General features: G+C 39.2%; 3 protein-coding genes across 10 annotated transcripts; 1 reads left to right on the top strand and 2 right to left on the bottom strand.

The window, feature by feature from the left end:
- Positions 1 to 29: 29 nt before the first annotated feature.
- Positions 30 to 1,960, bottom strand: LOC103975922 (probable xyloglucan endotransglucosylase/hydrolase protein 30). Its single transcript, XM_009391061.3, has 4 exons — positions 1,700 to 1,960; positions 1,502 to 1,602; positions 1,067 to 1,275; positions 30 to 786 (listed from the first exon to the last, which is right to left on the bottom strand). Exons 1-4 carry the CDS (start codon positions 1,884 to 1,886, stop codon positions 264 to 266), a joined length of 1,020 nt encoding a protein of 339 aa, XP_009389336.2. The 5' UTR covers positions 1,887 to 1,960; the 3' UTR covers positions 30 to 263.
- Positions 1,961 to 3,948: 1,988 nt separating this feature from the next.
- On the top strand, positions 3,949 to 19,741 carry LOC135605634 (glycerol-3-phosphate acyltransferase, chloroplastic-like). 8 transcript variants are annotated; one of them, XM_065095956.1, is made up of 15 exons: positions 3,952 to 4,513; positions 5,203 to 5,300; positions 6,378 to 6,464; positions 6,570 to 6,667; positions 8,952 to 9,009; positions 9,960 to 10,061; positions 10,136 to 10,197; positions 10,301 to 10,411; positions 12,166 to 12,244; positions 12,641 to 12,676; positions 14,826 to 14,945; positions 15,019 to 15,132; positions 17,461 to 17,610; positions 18,513 to 18,595; positions 19,630 to 19,741. In XM_065095956.1, the coding sequence occupies exons 1-13, from the start codon at positions 4,456 to 4,458 to the stop codon at positions 17,593 to 17,595; spliced, it is 1,158 nt and encodes a 385-aa protein (XP_064952028.1). In that variant the 5' UTR covers positions 3,952 to 4,455; the 3' UTR covers positions 17,596 to 17,610; positions 18,513 to 18,595; positions 19,630 to 19,741. The 8 variants fall into 8 exon arrangements, with proteins under 8 accessions (XP_064952030.1, XP_064952028.1, XP_064952026.1 ...); XM_065095954.1 differs by lacking the exon at positions 19,630 to 19,741 and adding an exon at positions 18,673 to 19,139; XM_065095959.1 differs by lacking the exon at positions 19,630 to 19,741 and adding an exon at positions 18,673 to 19,139 and having other exon boundaries at positions 4,476 to 4,513; positions 6,362 to 6,464.
- LOC135605633 (putative pentatricopeptide repeat-containing protein At1g16830) lies at positions 19,720 to 23,586 on the bottom strand. Its single transcript, XM_065095953.1, has 2 exons — positions 20,652 to 23,586; positions 19,720 to 20,153 (listed from the first exon to the last, which is right to left on the bottom strand). Exon 1 carries the CDS (start codon positions 23,075 to 23,077, stop codon positions 21,152 to 21,154), a length of 1,926 nt encoding a protein of 641 aa, XP_064952025.1. The 5' UTR covers positions 23,078 to 23,586; the 3' UTR covers positions 19,720 to 20,153; positions 20,652 to 21,151.
- Between the last annotated feature and the right edge of the window lie 312 nt (positions 23,587 to 23,898).

The raw sequence follows: 23,898 nt of genomic DNA, 5'->3' as shown, positions 1-23,898 counted from the left end.
CCGTTGGAAGTAATGCCTGGGATGGGTTGGGCTGGGACATGGATCGTTGGCTGGATTCTTTCTTTTCTGGCCCAATAACGAATACTGCCTTTCTTTGTAGCGCCAACCAACCCCATGATTTTGACAAAGGATCAAACACCAACCCACTTTGATTACAATGTTTCATCTAACTTTGCCACCTAACCCAAAGAATTAACACAATTCTATCTAAAGATCGTGTGGAGATCGAAGGCATGTACTGCATATGAACAAGAAGATCAAATCTACTCCGGTGTTCGAACGTCCTCCACGGCGCTCGTCTTCAGGCTCCGCCGCTTCGACCCGCGCACCTCCTTGGGCGGAATCTTGTTGTCTCCCCATTCCCCGAACCTGGTGTGCTCCGAGGAGACGTAGTCGCAGTCGGGGAAGGTGACGTTCCCGTACCGATGCTGGTCGTAGCAGAAGGAGTAGATCATGTAGCGCTCGCGGAACCGGCGCATGGCGGCACGCTTCATGGGGGTGAGGATGGCGTAGTCGGTGGACATGAGCTCCTCGACGGCCTCCGCGCACCGGTCGGCGGAGTCCACCTGTTGGATGGGGTCGACGCGGCAGCCGATGAGGGCGAGATCGGAAAAGTGGGCGACGTATGGCTCGTACTTGTAGTCGATCTTGATCCTGCCGTAGGAGGTGGCCCAGGCGGAGCCGTCCCAGATGGTGGCGTACACCGACATGGGCTTCGCCGGGAACTCGCCACCCATGTCGTCGGTCCGGACAACTTCCCTGATGGGGATGTCGTCGATGTAGAATCTGCACGAAGCAGGGAGGAAGCAACGAGCACTTCAATTGCATGCATGCCGATTGATTAAGCGTAGACGTAAGAGTTGCATGGTCAAACGCATTCATCCTCGCAAGAACCGAGAGCTCAAGAATGAAGCAGCCAAAAAGATATAGATTAACTTATAATTCGGATGTCATCAGATAACAGCGAGGACTGGAATCATCGCGAAGGAATATAGTGGTTTGATGGTCCGAATTGATCAACCAGTAGATGGATAAGAGGAGGGAGGCAGGGAAGTAAATTACATACATGATGGTGTCAGGGGTCCACAAGATGGAGTAGCGGTGCGCTTCCTGGGTGGGATCGAAAGGGACGAGGTAGCGCTCCTCCCGGCCTCGGGTGTTGCTCCCATTCCCAAACACATTGGTCTGGATCCTCCAGTCTTTCTCTCTTACGTTGCCCAAGAACTCGAAGTCCAGCTCATCATGCGTCCAGGGATGAATATCTCCATTGGAAGTCTGCAACATCAATCGGGAGCCACAGAGCTTACCAACACTCACCATGCAGGAGACCCATTCCAATTGCCAAACGTTCAAGCCATCACATTTGACTAGATGCAGCGCTTCATTACATTACATGAATAGGAAGAGTTTTGGAAGAGAAGCGTGCGATATGCTACGGTGATAAAAAACGACAGCAAGACAAAGCTGAAGCAAACAGAAGAATTCAATGCCGTTGACTCACATAGAAGGCGACGACGACGCCGGCGGTGTAATCCGATGGCAACTTAATGGACGCGCTGAAAAATCCGTGATCATACAGGTCCGAAGAGATAAAGCCCGAGCCTGGCTGACACATGTATGCATATGCAGATACGCTCAACGCAGAAAGACAAGGATGAAGGCCACGGCGAGGCGAGAGGGTGACGGGGCTGAGGGTTACCGGAGTAGCGGTTGAGGCTGAGACGGGCACTCCGGCCGTCGGCGGAGCGGATGAGGTTGTCGTTGCCGAAGAGATGGGAGAAGCCCTCGCTGAAGGTTAAGGATGGCACGTCGAAGCCCACCGCCGCAGTGGTGATACACAGGAGGAAGATGAACGCCATCGGCATACTCCTCGGAGTTGCCGCCATGACGGTATATCTCCTCTAGTTTCCTACGATCCTTTTGTTCTCTTCTTCTCTCTCACCCCTTCTTGTGCTTCCTCTTCATCACTTATAAAGGAGGGAGACAAGGTTTTTATATGATCATTAGCTTTGATTGGATAGTTAAATTACTGTATGGAAGATGGGGACCAGATTCTTGGCCACCAAATGTTTGTAATTGTCCAAATATTTTGCGTTTCTTCTCTCACTAAATGACCGCATTGCCAGTTAGCAAGCATACATCGGTATCAAGTCACCCAACGACTGCGTACAATCGACTCCAACGCTCTCCCTCGTGAGGACTACAGTGGTTTTAATTTGGTTCAGTTCAAATCTGCATTAAGCCATCATCGAAGAAAGCTGAAGAACGAGATTGGGTTTGAATAGGCTAGTCTTCTCATGACGTGGTGGGACGCAGTTGGGTTGGTTGGACCTCTTCTTTATGCATCTAGAAAATGAATTCACCAGAAAGGCGTGAGAACTTTTGGTGCGACTTTGTTGGCTAGTCATAGTCTTTACTCGTGAGGAAAAAGACTTCGACCTACTCCATCGTGGTATATATTTATCAAAAAGTAATCCTCATATATTTATATACATATATATACGTATGCATGATCATCTTTTTGGGTCAACCATTTTATCACGCCAACTCGATCAATGATACGGACGAATGTGTGAAAATTATTAAGGGACCTTGTCAATGAAGAAATAGAAGTTTGTTTCTCCTACTACGCCAACATAATGTCCTACCATCCGTTCAGTAGCTCATCGTTCTCATGGCTACGGCAACTTATTCTGTTCTATTCGGTCCTCATGAGATAACGCCAGAATATGTAATTTCATATGCTTGATGCAAATTAACTTTTCCTTTCGTGCTTGCCCCCATATATATAATATAAATTATTATTATTGTTTTCTTCGGAGATAAGCATGCCGGGATGGTGACGCGCCACCGACCTGTGTCACCGGAGATTCCACGTCCCTCTCTTTCCCCAAATAAGAAGAGTTGACCAAAGTGGCATGTGACACTTGTCTTGCGCCGATAGGAATGGAGATCCACGTGGATGGAATGGACGTCGACACATCGACGTCCTACCTACGGAGACGGAGACTTTGTTATCGTAATTGCCATCATTATTATTATTGGAACTCAGAAAAATTTACATATACAGGTGGCCGTAAAGAATGGTAGCTCGAGAGGAGCTGTCCGCATGCAAAGCAGCGGGGAAGCCTCCAATTCGGCATAACACACAAGCTTGGATACGACGTACATGGAGGATGCAGTCCGAGCTGTAGCAAGCTAGCTTGTCGAATGCATACGATACCGAAGGGGTCCCGAGTTGTTGTTTGATGACTCGAGAAAACCTTCTTTCTCCCGGTCGGTCTGGCTGTAGCTAGCGGCTTTCTTTTTCTTAATCAGCTTAAGCTAAGGCACAGTTGCTCGGTCCAAGAAAATTGGTTTTCTTTTGGTGAAGGAGTTGATGGAGCTATCGGTTTGTACTCTTTCTGCTGCTGGTTTGATTCCCTCGAGTAGCAGGACCAGCTCTTGGGATCACGCTCAATTCCACCTATGATCTGATCTTTAATTTGGCGTGCAAACACAATATATTTCGACACGAGGACTTGAGACGAACTCAGCACTCACGTGCTACATCAACTCGGAAACTTCTCTTCTACCGTCAACAAAGATCCTCATCAGACGATCGAGAGCATCGAATTCCTCGAGGTTATCCACCCTGTGTCGGTGGCAGTTTGACCACCACGTGTCACGCCAGATAGGACCGTTCCTATTTCCCCACGTCGTCGGATGCTGTGCTGCAACAACTTTCCTGTACTGCTTCAGCTCTCACGTGCCACGTGCGCCTTTAACCATAGTCATCTATATCTACCAGGGATCCGCCTCCGTTAGCCCGCGTGGCATCCACACCAAGCGCGTGCACTTGCAACTGATAAACCGCAAAAGTATTTTCCTCTATTTTATTTTTATTTTCCTCGCCTCATCGGCTGCCTCTCGTTCCTTCCTTTCACAAATAAAAAGAATATTATATATAATGTATATTTCTTCTTCTTCTTCTTCTTCTTCTTCCTCTATTTTTCGACCAATGAACACTCGATAGCCGCGCCATATACATGCTCTCCCACGCGCCGCCCCCGGCTGCATCCCACCTCGCCAACACAAAGAGAGGAGAGATCGGCTCGGAGCTCGAGGGAGGTCCCGAAGCCATTCTAGGGCTTTCTCGAGACATTTCTTGCGGCGGGATTCCATCTTCTGGGCCGTCGATGAGTTATTCGGTCGCTTCTTCGACTTCTTGGTCGCCGGACGCTTGCTGCCCCTCCTCGGACTTCTGGCTCGTTCGCTGGAGCGCGTAGGGTTCCAACGACTCGTGGGGCTTTTGGTGCTTCGAGTTCAGGTGACGGCATTTCGTTAAATTGTTTGATTCCGTGGAGGCTGGGGCAGCGCCCGCGCTGGGTCTGCGGTTCGAAGGCTCGGGCGGTGGTGGAGCCCGTTGGGAGGGGTTGGAGGAGCGTGACGAGGAGAGCGGTTCTTGCCTCGGATATGGGGGCGGAGGTGGAGGTCGGGCATTCCAGGTGTTTTCTTAGGCGGAATGAAGAAGGTTCGGTCCTGTTACTAAATTTTTGTTCGAATTCGTGTTTAATTCGATGAACGGCATTCAATTGCGTTTGAGAAGATTTGAAAATTTTGGTGGTATTTTGGAATGCTATAATTTTGAAATGTGTGTTGTTTATGCGAAGACAATTGTTACTCTGTGTGCTATTTCAAATGCTGAAATTACATCCGACCCTTGAATTGGTTTGCACAAGTTGGCATGTTGCGTCATCCATGCTACGCTTTCATGATGGTTGGTCTGCATGACATCATAAACTTCCAAAGCCAGATTTAGTTAAGCACCTCTTTACCTCTCCAGTGTGCTTTAGGCGATGAGCAGTCTGTGGAACGTGATTCATAGCATCATAAATTTACGATCTTGGATACTGTCAAATTTCTCATCAACTAAAATATTTCTGGTTTAACTATTATCACTAAGCTGCCATAATGTCACATAAATTGTTTGCGACATTGTTTTGTAAATCATTGACATGTTGAAAATATTTGCATGATAGAAGCTGTTCAAATTCAGCTAATAGTTGTCCCTGCCTAGTAGAAGTCTTCAATTATTTTTATAAATTACAGGCATGTTGAAAATTTTTTGGACTTAAGCCTCTTGGAAATAGTTTTAGTCCACTGAAAAGGACCACGTGATTTTTTTAAAACTATTTATTCCATTTATCTTTTTATCCTTAGAGCTGCTTTCTTGCATAAGGAAGAAAGTTGAAGCTGGAAAGCTTTCTTCAGATATTGCTACCAGACTAGAGGAACTATTTTACAACTACCGCAATGCTGTAAGTCCAGCCCAAAATGCAGATACTCCTCATGCATGGATTTCATATAATTATCGTTTTAGGTTTAGCTAGGTGGCACAATGAGTAAGTTGCTTTCTTAAACTCTTGACATTTTCTTGTGTTCTATCATTTCAGCTGTTAGTTGCACTATAAGGCTTGTTCATTAGTCATTGCAGGCAACTATATTTTATTTTATTGCATTATATTTTGGTTGATGCAAAAGATGAATGGCCTGGTTATGTCACATTCAAAGTGAAATTACAAGACCTTGAATTTTTTTAGTCCAATCCCTATCAAGGGAGGCATCTTTCTATTTTGGAATCATGTCGGGTGGTATACCGATATGTATTGGTTGATATCTTTGAATAAAATATAAAAAATAAAAATGCACTTAATGTACCATAATCAAGCTTTATGTTTTGATACCGATACCTGATTGAACAGTTAGTACCAACTGATAATCGATACCAGGGTTTGAAAAATTGCCTGGATTGGTTTGGATCGGATGGTAAATATCAGGATAATGGAGAACTAGACCGTACACTAGCCTGATTCCGATGGAGATATACTGCAGATGAGCTTATCAACTACTTGATAAGGCATGTTGTCAGAATATCCTTTTGATCTTTCTACCGTTCCTTTCTTTCCAATATTCGACTGCCACTAATCCTTTTGGAGGTCACTTTGCTTCTTACGGTAATAACTATCCTAGCAGTTTCTGGTTCTAGGCAGCATTTGTTTCTGTCTCCTATTGTAGATTCTCCCCAAAATAAGCTCAACTAGTTAGGCCTATGTTTGTATTTGGGCCTTTCAGTATTTTAGTTCTCACAGAAAAAAGATTTGCCTGCCCTATTTTTGAGGTCAAAATTGTTATCAAATGTATGGTATGAGATGGTTTTTAATATTAATATGGAATCATTTCTAAGTTATTTAGATGAGTGGATGACTGTTTTTCTCAATTCTTTTGCTGTGTACTGGAAGAATTTGTTCTATTTTCCATCTTCTTCATTGGTGCATTCCCATCTTTTTGTTCAAAAAGGTAATTTAATGAAAATCTTTAGCTTTGAAACTTGTCAGGTCATGCAAAGCGGAGATTCTAGTGCAAGCGAGATCATACTGTCAAATATGGCTGTTGCATTTGATTGTATTCTCTTGGATGTTGAGGTTTTCACATTCAACTTTAGCAATATCAAATTGTTTAACCTGGTGTATGTTGTCACTGTTCTAAATGAAGATTTTGGTAATAATGACTCTTTGTATGTCTTGCAGAATCCCTTTAACTTTTCACCTTATCATAAGGCAGTACGAGAGCCTTTTGACTACTATATGTTTGGTCAAAATTACTTCCATCCGTTGGTAGATTTCAGGTAGTTCAATATTTGTGGTTCCTTTGGCCTATCCGTTTCTCATTTGATGTGTTACATCCTGATTGGGATCAGCAGCTGCCTTTTAGTTCACTAAGTTGTAATTGATTGATTAGTCACTAATTGTTTTTCTATCATGATTGTATATGTGGTTGGATATGGTTGTTAAATGTTAATTTTAGCATCTAAATCACTGTGCACATATTCTAGATAAGTTTTATTAGTCTTTATTTTTAGTATATTGTGGCATTAATACTTCATGGTGATCAATTTTGCTTTCAGTTTTTTTATGTTCTCATTCATGATATTCCACTATTGTCATCTTGATTCTTTAGCCAATTCTGTAATGATTCAAGTGTTGTGCAAGATGCACATATTTGTATTACCTTGCTTTTTCCATGAAAGTTAACTTGACCTTAGTTAAGAAAATGAAGATTGAAATCTCATTTTTCTCGTGGGGAGTAAAGGATGCAACTGTCTTTAAGTGTTAAGGATTTTGAAGTACCTCAATGCCAAAAGAAAAAAATGGCCTTTGTGCATGAGGCTTTCGACAATGCAAGATCTAAAGATGGTTAATGTATGAGATTATGAGCACTGCCTTTTGTAAGTGAGGAGGTTGTTTTTGGGACTTCAATTCTGGTCTCACAGGTTTCAAAAGAGATTATTATTGTGTCAAGGCTTGCTCCTCGGACACCAGAAGGAACAATCTTATCTCCTCAGCGTGAGAATGCCATATGTGATTATGCTGTGTTTCCGTTTCTGAAGCAACATAGAACAATGTTTAAGGACAAGTGTGTGGTTCTTGATCTGATAGTTTTTTTTTCTAACGGTGATGACAAGTGCAATGTCTCTGCTGCAACTTGAACAAGTATGGCAGTTTGCTATTTTTTACCCAGTGACACTCATTGAGGTTTTTTTTCTTGGTTAATTGCATGTCCCTAAACTGAGCAACCAACATGGTTGAATCTCCTCAATGAGATTCAACCATGTTGGTTGCTCAGCAGGTCCAATCAATGAGATTCAATCAATGACATTGGTCTTCAACGTCTATCAGCAGGTCCATTTCTTGCCTGAAACTGACTTGGCAAGGACACTTGTGCTGGGCAATTGCAGTGTCAAACTAATGATTTAAAATAAAATAAGAAATACTCCTTTTTGTTTCATTATGTTTCCAAATATTGTTTAGAGCAAGGATTGAAATTTTGAACCGTACCAGAGTTTCGAGCTTTGCTCGGTACGATACAGTACTATGTACTAAGCAATATACCCAATTTAGGCATAAAATCCTCCGAAAATACCTGAAAAAAAAATTAGGATAGAGTTTTTAAGTTAGAAATAAATATAGTAATAGTATAAGTTTAACAAAATCAATGTAAATTAGGTAAGAATAGTATCACATATCTTTTTCGGACTTTGAGGAATAGTCTTGTGCAATGTTCGTATTTCGATCCGTTACGGATTGCTCTTCTGTAAATAAAATAAGAAATACTCCTTATTTGTTTCATTATGTTTCCAAATATTGTTTAGAGCAAGGATTGAAATTTTGTACCGTACCAGAGTTTCGAGCTTCGCTCGGTATGATACAGTACTGTGTACCAAGCAATATACCCAATTTAGGCATAAAATCTTCCGAAAATACCTGGAAAAAAAAATTATGATAGGGTTTTTAAGTTAGAAATAAATATAGTAATAGTATAAGTTTAGCAAAACCAATGTAAATTAGGTAAGAATAGTATCACATATCTTTTTCGGACTTTGAGGAATAGTCTTGTGCAATGTTCGTATTTCGGTCCGTTACGGATTGCTCTTCTGTAAATATTGAAATATCTATCTGGTATTGTTTAAGTTCAATGATTGCTCTTCTGTATGATATACCGTCGTATCATCCGATATAGGGCGATATTGAGCATTGCGTCCGGTAGCGGACGGTCCACGTACCGGTATGCTATCGAACTGGTACGTACCGCCCATATCGGATGGTATTATTCGAAATTAAAAACCTTGGTTCAGATATTAACATAGCATTTGATGTTTGACCATCCGAGCAACGATTATCATATTCTTTTTGTTGCCATTCATTTTGAACAATTTGAATGAAACTGATGAGATTGCCAGTTATACAGCTTTAAGTTCCAAATATGATAGTTGTTTTGTCACAGCATATATGGCATGCATCATAGGAGACATGAGAATTGCACAAAACAAGCATTCAAATTGTGGATCAAATTCTGGTTGTGAAAATGTATTTTCTTCAGTATACTAATGAAGTTTTTCCGTTTATCCTCAGGACATCATATATTGGCAACCTCTCCCTTTTCTTTGACATGGAAAAGAAGCTTAAGCAGGTGCCTCAGTACCATTGATGATTTATTACTGTTAATAATAAAGTTTTGTTGTTTAATTGCTGAAGCTGATCGTCTATTTAGTAGAATAAATATTTTGATTTTATTTGTTTTATTATATGCAATGACAAAATCATGTAAGCTTTGGTTATCAGTTAATATTTGCATTAAAAAAAGAAGATGAATTAGAAGGTGCTCCGGCCGTTTGTCACTTCATTGAACCTATATTTATTGGGAGGTTATCTTTCTTCTATTTTCAATAGCTTAGGAATTTGGATTATTCCTTTTCGTATAAGATATGATTGCAAATTAACATGGAAATAGGTTTGGTTACTTGGCATTTACAGCAAAGATTGTATCGAGATTTTCTATGTTAAGTACATGCTCAATCACATTGCCATATCATTCGTCGGAGCTGCAGTAAACTAGCGAAATTGATGCTGTGTTTTTTTATATTAAGGTCAACAATTAAGTCTATTAAAATTGGCATGTCACTGTCTTTTGTTAATTTTATCCTGTAACAACCATTAATTGAGATCAATTTGTATGTCTTTTGCTGGCAATTAGCTCTGTTAGAACCAACATCCATAATATCTATGTTTCTATCAGTTTTTCAGTCAGGTTAGGAGATAATTGCCCTAAGAATACATTATCTTTTTCAGTATACTGTTGAATGTTATATATTCCTAGCAATCTTAACAATAAGTATCCTCCACCGTGCCCACGTTCCAACAGTGTGGCTAGGATTGAATGACTGGTCTGGAGAGTACCCATTGACTCTGATCTCAAAGACGACAATGAAGAGCTTATTTAAATTTTTTTTTATTGTTCTCCTAGTTAGAATATGAATGGTATTTCCGTGTCACATCCTCAAGCTATTCATTCTTTTACTTCTAATTCTGATATATATCTTGATATTTTGTCGTAACTCATAACATTGTTTTCTTGTGTAGGGCCATAACATTGTTTTGTTCTCCAATCATCAGACAGAAGCAGATCCACCACTGATCGCATTATTGCTTGAAAGAACAAATCCATATCTTGCTGAAAAACTGGTCAGGCTAGTAGTAGTCTCATTTTCTGCTGTAAGCATTTTAGTGGTATTTAAGTGTTATGTTTTATACCTCAGGTTTTTGTGGCAGGAGACAGGGTTATTACCGACCCACTTTCCAAGCCCTTCAGCATGGGAAGGTTCTTGTCATTTCTTTTAGTCCAACACACTAAATAATTGTAATAAAATATTTCAGCTAACATGAGGTTCTTGTAATTATTGAAATGCACTCTTGTCTGCCAGAAATCTTATTTGTGTGTACTCAAAGAAGCACATGCATGATGTTCCTGAGCTCGTTGAAATGAAAAGGAGAGCAAATACTCGAAGCCTCAAGGAGATGGCTTTGCTTTTAAGGTGTGCTCACATTCTTATACTCTTTAAAAAAAGTGGTGTATAACTTTATGTCTCAGGTAACAAACGCTTTCAGATTTCACATATTATTTTTATTTTTATTTTTCAAATTTTGAACTTTTAGGTTTATTGGGCATTTTTCTTCCACAGCTAAGTATTAGCTCCAAAAGAGTTACTTACATCAGATCACAAAGTGTTTCTGAGATTCTTACATCATTCTTCCACCTCTTCTATCTTTCCTCCTCTCTTTTCCCATCTTAACATCTTGGTCGAAATCTGACACAAGGTTTACATTCGAAGGTAGAATTTGCAGGTATTGGCATCAGATTGTCAAATGTGGCTGATTTTATAAATGATGATTTTCATCCTATTTTGACCAATTTCTGTCTGGTTTTGACTGATTCGGCCAGTGGCTTGGATTTGGAATTGGCAGTTCATATGGAAATAAGCTGATTTTGAAAAGTATACATACAGATTCTTTGGCAGAGGTTCTACCTGATCCATGTATGGTTGGTTCAGATAAAGCTAGTTTAGGTTGTTTGCTGTTATATTAAGCAAGCTTTGTCTGCTCATTACTCATTCGTAAGGGTGGATGGAAGTGTAAAAAAAAAATTCTTTTTCCTTTTAAGATAATAATAAATTACAATATTATGGCCATGGGAAATGCCATATCTCTTTCCAAATGTGAAGTAATGGCTTCGACGCATGTTCCTAGAAGAAATGCATAAGTCATCCAATTTCTTGTGAGCACCAAAATAGAAAATTAATTTACATCAAAACCATATTCCAATAGAATGTATTAAAGAACAATCATATGACATCAAAATATCAAGAAGCTAATGAAAGGTATCGAGCTACCAGGAAGCTAACATGAAACAATTGACTCGAACAAACTTGTGTATGCACCTACCACAGCAGAGCATGTAGGTTTGGTACAAAAGCTAGAGTCATGGCTGCTTGTCATGTAAAGAAAATAGCCCACAAAGCCATGTCTATTTAATACATATTAATGAAGCAAGTAATGTTTCCAGGTAATTCATGATAGCATTGAATAATTAAGGAGCCTGTGAGAGCATATTAAAAAGAAAAGTCCATAAAAGATAAAAATCATGCAAAGTAGGCGTGGTTGATTTGTCTTAGCTCTACATGGTAACCATGCATTCCAATCAATCAATTTGTAACATTAAAAAAAAGCACAGTTACCACTGAACCACATCAACAGTGCGTACTTGCATATTTTGACAATCCTTGCTAAAGGAGCTGCACTCTATTCGAAAGCCAAGATTGACATTGAGTTATCATTCACTCTACAGATGCTGATGCTTATAACTGTTTGTTTTAGTAAATGCTGCTTACTTTGAAGATGCATTATTGCATTACTGATGACCCTAGTCGAAAAGCTAGCTTGGCCATTATATTGATGCTTCTTTCCTTTTCTTTTTTTGTTACTTGTTGACCAATTTCCCATAAAAAGTATTTGAATTTGCATGTGCATTTGCACAGTGGCTATATCTGCAATCTCTAAAGTTCTTGAATTCTCCTGAGTGTTTGATGGTTTCTTGACAGCTCTGCATAAGCAGTTTTTCTCTAAAGATGAGTCATAATTTTCAATCATGAAGCATCTTCTAGTTTATTTAAAAGACAAAATTTTCTAGATACATTTCATACTTATCTCTATATGTCCATCTTTTAAAATTCAATCGACTGTCTTATGATTTTCTACTTGCTGTATGTTGACTCAAAATTATCAAATATAGGGGTGGATCACAGATAATATGGATTGCACCAAGTGGTGGTAGGGACCGGCCAGATCCACTCACAGGGAAATGGCATCCGGTACGTACCCTTGAACACAATTGTTCTTTAATTCTTCAATCTAATTCTTCTGTTATTCTTTTCATAATTTTTAAGCTTTTAATGGGCTGCACAGTATTTCTTCCTTTTCATAATAAAAAAACATTTTTTTATTTTCCTTGTTCAGCCTATTTCTATCAGCTTTGATGTAATTTTAGGCCTCTCTCGAGAGTTAAACTACACTTTAAATTGGTTTTCCTTAAAAAACAGATTTTTGTTATTGATGTCACCATTTTGACCTCCATTCAATTGTGGGTCTTTGTATATATTCATCTATCCTGTGATGTGAGGAGACACTATACTGAAAATCTGATGGATACATTATCTTCAATTTCTTTGAAAGTTATGGCTGCATTCTTGCTTCATCTTCTATTGCAGGAGATAGAGAGAGGACATCAAGGTGTAGACCATGTGGTACCTCCTGGGACTAGCTTTGTTGTGGCCTTATCAAATTTGAGAAGTTTCATTTACCTACAAATAGCAGCACAAGGAAATAGCTAACACTTAGTACACTATAAGCTGGGGTTGGGAATGATTCAGATGGGTAACTATGTGCTGGCAACTATATCTATGGCTGACCTAATGAGGTTGGCCTTGATGCCAATCCAGGAGACTGGAAGAGGGGGGCACTGTGGATACACATGGTGTGACATTGGACAGTGAGCAGGAGTGTGTTGTGATGTAATGGAGGACTGCTGGTGATGTGAGCACTGCTAAGATGCACAAATGGTAGCATAGGCTGTGTGGTGAGAAGTAGCACCCATGGTCGGGCAAATGGTGGTGCAGAGCCGCAGGCAAGATGGGGTCTGAAGCAGGTTGTGTTGGTGGTAGGAATGTTATGTTATGCTGGTGGTGTGAGGTGGTGGACTTGAAGGGTCAATTTCGGGTGAAAATCATGATATCCTGCATGTGCCAAACATTTCTATATCTATGATCATTTTTTGCCAACAATTGTTTATATTTCATTTACTTTTTCTGCTTTATGGAGGCTTTGTGTATGAAATAGCTAATCCGAACTTATTAATTACTCTATTTGTCTGTCAACAGTCTTATTTATTGCAAATTTTAAGCTTGGTAGGGAAAATAAAGGAAGGGGCTTTATGTGAAATTTTGAGGGTGGAGCTGGCAGGTCCTCTTAGTCTTTGTTCCTATGTTTTCTGTCAACTTCTACTTTGTTTCTGCCAGGTCCTTTAAATCTATCCTTCTAACCAAGGTTGTAAATAGCGGTCCGACCAAGTATTGGTCTCAATACCTATAGCTTGATACTGGTACATATTATTCTTTTTGTTTTTCTCTCTATTGTAGTCAATAATGTTGGGTGGTAACAGTCAGTATACCACCCTGTAATTGTTACATAATGGTTTGTTAGGTTACCAGTATTTAAATCCTTGCTTCTATCTACAGTTGTTTCACTCCCATGCTTATGTCAATAGAACTTTTGCTGCTCTACTGTATCCTGCTACTTATGAACGAGCAGGAAGTGCCTCGTGCTCTTTTCCTTTGTTTTTTATGTGCTTGGACTTTATTGATTGGAAATAAAACTGGGTGGAAGATTTTCTTTATAATTCTCCACTTTTTTTTTTGTCATGATTAAGGCCTAAACCTGAGACATTTAGTTAATGAGTGACGTGTTTAAATCTTTCTAAATCTTCTACAAGGTCTTCAATGCAGCTTTTTTTTATTTATGGTAGCTGAAGATTTTAATTCCAGACATTTCTGCTGGAACATTTTGTTTCAATTGGATTTTAATAACAACATAGAGTTCCAAGATATATGTCCCTGTGCCAGCCTGCTATGTTGCAATCAGATATTGGGTCAAGTATCTGGTGGAAATTGTGTTATATTTGGTGAATTTGACTGAAAAGTTACTTGAAAGAAGTTTGAATATTGTAAATCCTCATCGAGTGCATGATCAAAGTGAAAAGGGATTCTTGTAACAAAAAAAAAGGATTTATGACTTCAGAAAAGGATTAATCCAAGGATTAAAATCTCAGTTTACTACTGATAATGATTGGAGATTGATTGGTTCTATGATAGTACCATATAGTTTACCAATTGTTGTTTGGACGGTGTTAATTGGTAGCAACTGGACAAGCAGAGTCAGAGTTACAGCGAGGTGGCAGTGGAGAAGAGAAAAAAAAAGGAGAAAAACATAAAAAACAGATAATGTAGCTGTCAACAGCTTGTAAAAATAGGAGAAAACAATAAACAGAGATTTACTGGTCACATTAGTACTGGTCAACCTACTACCCAGTAACTCCAGCATGGTGAGCTTATCAAATGATAAACTTGGTTTGGACTGGACCAGATGAAATTGCCTGGTGTGTGCATTGGTTGGCTGTTGGACCAGTGAATACCAGTCCGTACAGATTGGTATACCAGAAACTTCAAATCATGGGTTAACCAAAGCATTTTTTGTTTTAGCATTTTCTTTTGGTCTATACCAGCGATTTAAAATGATTCTCAATTTATGAGATACTTTGGAGGACCATTCTCCTTCACAACTGATTGTTTTTTCACTTCATTATCATTACACTATTTGTGCTGACAGTAATGAGTACAGGCATCATTTGATGAATCTTCAGTGGACAATATGAGGAGGCTTGTGGACCATTCTGGTGTAATGGGGCATATGTATCCCCTAGCGTTGCTGTGTTATGAGGTCATGCCTCCACCACCAGAGGTATGCTTTACCTAATTGTTGCAGTCTAGGCTTGGTACATTGTATTATGTTTTTATATGAATATTTTCCATAGGTAGAAAAGCAAATTGGTGAGAGGAGAAAAATTTCTTTTCATGGAATTGGGTTATCTGTGGCTCCAGAAATTAACTTTGATGATATTGCTAGTGGTTGTGAGAATGCTGAAGAGGTCAGTTATTGACATTTAATTTAACCATCCACATTTTAAGAGACAAATGTTATGTAATTTTATATTTTTTATTATCTGTGTTGATATGCTTGTGTCTGATTTAAATCATCGATGCCCTTAATGATAATATTGGTGAGAAATATATTAATTTGTAGAAGCGAATCACAAGGTAGATTTGTCTTTTACAATTGGTGATTGCCTTATTTAGATTTGTCCGGGAAAAAGGCTCTCGGGTGTAAAACAATAAAACTAAGCCCATGATTCTTGGAAGCAAGTATGGACATAATTATTCTTCATGTGCGACAATTTGCTTTGAGGTGGATCAAGAGAAAGTCTTGAAGAAGGTGAACTAAGAAATATAAGTGTATCTGAAGAAATTACTACAATAGGTGGTAACTCAAATGGTCATAAAGAAGCATGTGCAGGTGCTTGGGATTGTATCATGGTTATTTTGTTAATTTTACAAGCAGATCAATTCTACTGTCAGCCAAACTTGTCAGACTTTTTGCCTTGTCTATTAGTAAAGACCATGTGACAAGCAAGATGGTGGATACACATTGGCCATATCCAGCCTCATATATAAAGATGCAATTTTCAAGTTGGAACACATTAGTTGAGAAGAGGAGAGTTGGGTACACCATGTTGTAATGAAAGTTGAGAAGATTTGAACTCAGGTACCTGGATCTTCCTGCTTTCACAAAAGAGGCATTGCAGAGGAATAGAATCTGGGTTTTTCTGAACTTCAGATGGTGTGTAGTGTTGTAATTTACTTCAGACAATTAAAATTCTATATGAAAGTTACTAGAATTAGTTGAAGTTTCTAAAGATGGCTTACCATCGGAGAAAAACGCATTCTGATGGATAATACAACACACATGCTAGTAGCAATATCTTGCAAACATAGGATATCCTAAAAAAGAATTTGCAGATCATACCAAGTCTTCGTTGGTACAAATTTGTGATTCCTTTTCGGAAATTAATCTATTTGCGCAATTAATCCAACTCTCATAGTTCTGTGCGTATTTCTTTCTACTGCACAATTTATCCAACTCCCATGGTCTTCTGTGCTCATTTCCTTCTATTGGATCTCTCTGGGGTTAAAAAATAGAATTCCAGGCATATGGAGATCACATTTAAGGTGGTACTGATTTTGACTTTTGGAAAGAAGTTTATTCAAGATAATCCTGTTTCCTGTGGGTGTGAGGAAGATCATAGAAGATTCCAAGCATAATAAAGGACCTGTTGCAATTGACTCTATAGTTTCATACTTTATAGAACTATGAGGCAGGAAAAGGATGCTAGAAATAATTTCTGAATACTTGGGAGATGAGGCTATATTGTCTGAATTAAGTTTACTGATGCTGGCTCTTAAAAGGATTATCCATCTGACATGGTATAATTTAATATATTCTGCTGCAGAAAACAAGAATTTGAAGTTTCTCTTTATGGCAGTGCTGACAGCACACGTCTTAGTGGTTTTGCTTCGGACTGGTTTAATATGATTGGTATTGACTCTGATTTAAATTCATGGTTATAATGATGGTTCCAGAACGGCCACTTTTGAGGTATTTGTGGCATGTGGAAAGAAGTTACTCCAATACAAGTTTCTTGAGGTTGAGTCGAAGATAAAACACCATAAAAGAGGAGTAAGACCAAAGAAGATACAAATTCAATAAAGATCTTTGCCTTCTGATGAAGGAAAGGTTCATACTTGATTTAGCTAGATGGCAGAATAGGATCTATAAATTAATTCCCAAGTTATTTTTAGCAAGGTTCGTAATACCGTACCGTACCGGTGTTTCTACCTGGGCTCGGTACCGGTACGGTACGGTATACCGAGCGGTACACCCAGGTATGCTGAGTACTGTAGTACTGCTATAGTGCTACAGTACAGTGCTACAGTGCTACAGTGCACTCAGACCGGTAACAGGCGGTCCGTGTACCGGCGACCTGTCGGACCGTTGCGTACCGCCCATACCGGGCGGTATAGTTCGGTACTGCAGACCATGGTTTTCAGTGCATATGAAGATTTTCATGGTAGTCAAATATACATTTAATGCTGTGCCCAAGTTTTCTGTCCTCCCTGTGAGTGTTTTGCATCATCCCATCTATTCTCATATAGCAATATTCTCATGTATACATGCTAAAAGAATGTATATGATCCTTTCTATTCGAGATACTTGTTATCATCTGTGAACGCTAATATATCTTTAAAGAAGAATAAAGTAATAGTCCTTTGTATGAATGCAATTTCTCAGTCGAAAATAAGCAATCTATTGATCTTTATTTTTTATGTTGGATTCCATGTTTAAAGATTTGGTTTTGCAGGCTAAGAAGGCTTTTGTTTGGGCATTGTATGGTCCTGTAATTGAACAATACAGTGTGCTTGAGTCTGCTATATATGGATATCAAGGTCTTAATGCATCAAACTCCATCATCTCACTTTCACGGCCGTGGTCATGAATCTATTGTTTGGAGGTTGTCTCATTATTGAATCATTTTTTTCTTTGCTTTAATTGCTAAAAAATTTCAAAGTTCATGTTTTTCAAGAAACTGAACCTTTTTATCTGCCTTGATTATTTTTATTAGAATCCTTAGTTAGCTATTATTTTTACATGTTCTTTCCATCCTATCAGCCTTGATTATTTTATTAGAATCCTTAGCTGTTATTTTTACATGTTCTTTCCGTCCTAAGAATAAATGGAGTTTTCACATTCAGGCTTTAATTGGAATTTGTGAGAGGCTTGCTTGATGAATGAAAAGAGGATATATAATCATGTGAGCATGTTGGTATCCAATTTGATCATCCTAGTTTTCATACATAAGTTAATGATACACAACTTTCTGCTTCATAAATTGTTAAAAGTTTATCCTCCTTAATTATCAGTTTTCATAGTATGGGTCACATTTCATATAAAAGCATCATGCCAGCCCTTGGGTGGACCAATACGTGCTGGTTGGTATGGTAAGATGGGCATTGTGATGACTGGTACAAGTTAATCACATTGCCGCATATGCTGGCACAGTCTTGGCACATCACAAACCCCATACAAGGCCCCAATTGCTGGCTAGCTTCTTTTGACAAAAACTTATACCTAGTATGACTGAAAGGAATCATGATGTGAGTTTCTGGAAGTAGTCACAAATTTCTGATTGACCTCAGGGTTATTCCTTCCATGTATAATTAGCATCTGATTTTTTAACTTCCATTAAGTTTATAGTATTTATTATGACATGCCTATTTGTCTAGAAACTCATTTTGATTTCATTGTCTGCGATAGTTTGGGACTAATTTACACTTCTCACTTTTGGTTAATTTGCCATCCGTTTGTCTCCTTTATTTTTGCATAAATTCTGCTGATGGATCTCTTCTTTTTAAGCCATTGGATAGCATAAATACTGAGCTGCTTCAGACATCTACAGCTTTTTGGATGGGAGCACAAATTTTCCTATTGCAGTAAAGGTAAGGGCTTTGTTGTTCTCAAGTTAACTCATGATGAACTTGCTTTCACAAACTACTCAAGGGGACTGCATCTATAGGCAAATAAGCTGTGGTGCATTGACGAGGAGCAAGGGGTCATTTTTCTTTTCCCTGTTAGATTGCAATTTACATCAAACTGCCGGATCATACTTGGATGCATATTGTAGTCAGGTTACCTGCAGAGGAGGTGCCGTCTCCTTTTGGTAGCTCCAGCAACAAAAGACATTATAAGTCTAGCTGGTGCCTTGCTTCGCTTTCTTCCCAACAACCCTATCCTTGGCACTAACCTCTTCTGTAAGAAAACAATTACAGCAGAGACATACCTCTTGTTTCAGATGTCAGGAGACTCGGAACTTCAAAGGCATGAACTATTACAACAATTCAAATACCTGACACATATTACTAAATCCATCGTGGTCAAGCTCCTTTTGTACAAATGTACTCTGTATTTGCCCATGCATCATACTCCGCAATTTTTGCTGCTTGTATTGAGGTGCTGCAATCCAATTTCTTCTTATTAAGCTCAGACTTTTGTTACTTACGGATTCTGTTATTCTGATGTTTTTTTGCATCATCGTCTTGAACAAGAGTCAACACAACAATCATTTCCTTTCATCCATATGGAAGCTTGAACCTGTAAGCATTATCAAAATTGATCTCTTTGATATGGAGTTTTTATTCGGGATAAGCGATTAAAGTTTGAGGTTATGTGATACACGTTTGGTTCTCCAGTATCATATTTAGGTGCTAAAGATGATCGATGTTTGGGACTAGGTTTGTTTTCTCTTTCGGCTTTGTATCCCCTCTTAAAACTTCTCTTTCAAAGTTGCAAAGTTAATTAATTATCTTTGCGATCTAAAAGTTTGCATAGATGCATGGTAGAGAATTTGAAAATAATAAAGGCAATTCTAATATTTAGAGTTTAAGAGTGTGTTGGAGGGGACATACGCACGAGAGATCAAGAAGTTATCCATGAAATCGATCCTTTCTGATCTGTTGGAACAATTTATCTTCAGGACTCGGGTAGTAATCTTTCGGTAAAAGAAGCAAGAAAGCTTTGGTCACGAAGAAACAACCGTGATTGCATGGACTAGTGGCTGCGACGCTTCCTCCAAAAATGCCTTTTACAGGTCTCCATTTTCATGTAGCCTATAGCTTTTGTACTAATGATAACAATGTATATGTACATGTATTTCATAATGTGCTATTTTGTTACATGCTATCACAATCATACAGCAAGCCGATCCGTGGGCTTCACAGCATGCCAGTAGTTTTCTTTTTCCTAAAGGATTCTGCAGCAACACCTTCCAGATGAGCAAATAAAGAGCTCAAATGCTGCTGCTGCTGTTCTGATGGAGCAATTTCTTTGGTGGGGACTCGGACTCACCCTCTGATCATGAAAAAAGTTGATTCATATGGTATTAAAGTCTAACCATAAATGGTGAAAGAAGTGATCAACATTTCTGTAATTCAGTTGCAGAGAAGACCCAGGATCATAACCGGACTCCATTTCTCTTTTCAAGACTCAGTTGTCAGCACCCTGTCAGAAAAAATGCAGAAGAAGATGATCATCTTGAAAGGAACACAGAAAGGGGCGAGAAATTAATTCCACATAATGAGAGAGTCACGGAAACTTTCAAAATGCCATAGACAAAGGCAACAAACACAAGAAGGAGAAGAAAAATCTGCATGATGGGGACGGTCATGGAAACTTCAGAAATACCAAGAATTATTATCACATGTCTTTTCTCCTCTTGGATGCTACCAAGAATTCATAACATGTTCTAAACTTAGAACTACCACAATTCATAACATGTCTTTTTTTCTCTATATAACTACACAGCAAGCATTTTCTTTTTAATTCCACCACTGGCTAACTCCCATATTTCAACCAGAAAAAATAACACTGACGAGCAATTAAAAGTTGAAACACATGTTACCAACCAAAACAGCCCAAGGATCTTTAAAGTCCATTTCCAATTTTGCAATAGTCATTAGCTACACTAAGTCCTAACAACTAAGAAGAAAATAACTATACCTGTCCGAAAGGACACTGTTCAGTGAAGTTGTCAAGCACCCACCACTGATCTAGCAATTATAATGAGTTTTAAGTAGAAGTGATGCCAACGCCATGCACCAGTGAAGAATACATTGTGCTCATACTAAATCCCCATAATCTGTTGTATATTTCATGCTTGCTTTACATCTAATTCTCTGCCACTGTACATGAGATCTGTGCCATTCCTCCAAAAAAATTAAGTAATCATAAAAAGCTTCCTTTCTGCACATGCTTTCTGTCCTTACGTAGGACAATTACAGACGACATCTATAGTACCCAGAGTGATGCCAACAAGTTTCTTGAGCAATGAAGCATCAGAGGGCACTTCAGAAGCTAATGGAGTACCAAGCTCATAAGTCATAGCAGTAGCAACTTTATCCATTTTCTCATGACTCTATTCAGAAGTCCAAGTTGCTTCACCCACGCACTTATGGTAATGCCTGTGTTCATGTTTTCCCGCTGAACATCCAAAAAATGATCTAATTTGCAGAGCATACAAGAAGGTCACTCTGCAAATCAGATGGGGAATTGTCCATAAAATAAGGATTCTTAAAGTCATATGCCAGTTTTGGGTAAAGATCATATAATTCTTCAACAGAGATATTAACAAGACCATCCAAAAGTAACGAGCAAGTGATCCTATTAGGTACCATTCCCAGATCACACATTCTCCTACATAAAAGGAGTGCTGAATTATAACGATGCAACTTAATCAGAAGACAAATTATGACATTGAATGAGGTATGGTCCATGTCAACTCCAGCAATCTCCATTTCTTTTAGCAATTGCTTAACCGCACCCATGTTTCTAGCCAAACAAGAGCCAGAAAGCATCACATTGTATGTGTAAAGATTGGGAACAATATCAAAATGCTTCATCTGTTCAAACAAATGCCAAGCCTCGTCAAACCTATGACCTCTAAAAAGCCCATTAATAGCAATTGTATAGGACACAACATCAAGGCAGTAATTTTGAAGGGCAGCTTTCCTGAAGAGTCTAATTGCCATATGATATTTTCTTCTTTTTACAAGCCCATTGAGGATGACTGTATGCACATATGCATCAACATTGGGATTATTCACAACAATGGCATTATAAACATTGACTGCATTCTCAATACTTCCAGACATGCATAATCCATTTAACAACCCAGCATAACTATAATCGTCTGGAGAAAAACCCCTATTGACCATATTGACGAAAGCCTCTACTGCTTCAAATGGAAAACCGGCCTTGCAGAGAGCATTTATTAATGAGTTACAGGCAACCAGATCAGCAGTAACATCCGATCCTGCTATTAATTTAGGAAGCAATCTCAATTTCCCGGATGAACATAGTGTGCATATTAAAGAAGACATAGAATAAGCGTCAGGATGTAATCTACCGTCCCCTAGACAAAGGAAAACATCAATTGCATCATCAAACCTTCTCGCTTTTGAAAAGCAATCGATCAGGACATTATAAAAAACCAGATCAGGACTGCACTTATTAGATATCATGGTTTCTAAGAGCATGGAGACCTCATTAAACTTCTGAGCTTGAAAGAGACCTCTAATTAGAGAAGTGTACGTCATCACGGTAGGTGAACACCCATGCTCTACCATCTTTCCCAACAATGTACTTGCTCTATCCACTTGACCAGCTTGACAGAGACTCTCAATCAAAATCGTCCAGATTGCTACCGTTAGCTGTTTACCGGATACAATCATGAGCGCTAGTAACTGTAGCAATTCCATGAGCCTCCCAGCCTTGCAAAAACAGTCCAAGACCACAGAAAAACTGCCAGTGTTAAGGTGGAATCCCTTCTTTACCATCTCTCTTATAACATCTCTGGCTCCCAGCCAATCACTTGACTTGCAAAGATTGGATAGCACTATATTGTAACTAATGAAGTTTGGAAACCTGGTGTCCCTGAAGAACTTCAATGCCATGTCAAAATAATGCACCTTGAATAAGATATCAAGGACCATGTTCCTGGCGTAGGTGTTGGGAACGTAATTTTGCTTAATCATTTCATCAAACGCCTCTAATGCACGTCCATAGAAGTTCCCTCGCCAATAAACTCTGATCAAAACCATGAAAGTTTGCGCCTTTACGGAGCACCCAACAGCCTGCTGTTCCCTGACAATCTCCCTAACAGACCCAAATCGGTCGGTGAGCCGTAAGACCACAGGGATCATTCGGTCAAAAGAACATGAATCGTGGAAGTAATTCGGCTGGCGGGCGCACCAGAGGAAGAAGCTCAATGCGATCGTATCCGACGGGCACGAGGAGACGGTAGACTCCACGATCTCAGGGCAAAGCTGGAGCCTGGAGCTGTCAGGCGACTGTATGCTGAAGGCTCGTGGGGACTCGAACGCTCGGTGGGGGGTCAGGCGGCACAACCCTCTCGCCCTCAGTATCATTTAGGGTCTCGGGCAAGAAATTGAGCCAGCCCTTCTCTGCAATCGAGAAGGGAGGGAGGGAGCGGGGGAAAAGAGAGAATTTTGAGCCAAAATTTTCGACGACGGAGATCGAAAACAAGCATTTAAGAGAGGATTCAAAGGAATGAACATAGAACACTAAGGGGTTTAAGAATGGTGGCTTTAGGGTTCAAGCCCAAACCTCCGTGACTTCGGAGAGCAAGTCCGACAGCCACTGCAGTAGTACTAAGCTTCCATTGCACAGGAACTGAGAACACAGTAACTCCGGAGGGGTTCTCCATTTCTTTTTCTAAGAAGAAGTAAATTCGTTAAAACTCGAGAAAAAAAATACTTTTTTATTCACCTTCTTTTTTTTATGAACAAAATTTTAAAAACTAGATAATTTATAGATAATCCATTCTTTCGTAGTAAACCAATGATTAGAGACATAGAAGATGCAACACCCTCGATCTACTATTCGTAGTAAGCCAATGATTAAAGACATCGAAGATGCAACGCCCTCGACCTACTATCAAACCCATCTTATCACACCACATAAAGAAGAGCTAGAGAGTTTGAAGTAGATTATTTTTTATACGCAATACTAACAATGTAAAATGAACCGTCAAACTTTGATCACACCACCTAACGAAGAGTTAAGAGAGTTTGAAATAGATTATTTTTGATAAGCAATACTAACAATGTAAAATGAAAAATGAATCGCAAGATGCACAAAATAGATTATTTTTTATAAGCAATACTAACAATGTAAAATGAATCGTAAGATGCGCAAAATAGACTATTTTTGATAAGCAATACTAACA

This window comes from Musa acuminata, chromosome BXJ2-2, assembly GCF_036884655.1.
Source record: "Musa acuminata AAA Group cultivar baxijiao chromosome BXJ2-2, Cavendish_Baxijiao_AAA, whole genome shotgun sequence".
Lineage (NCBI taxonomy): Eukaryota > Viridiplantae > Streptophyta > Magnoliopsida > Zingiberales > Musaceae > Musa > Musa acuminata.
This window is presented reverse-complemented; position numbering and strand designations above follow the sequence as displayed.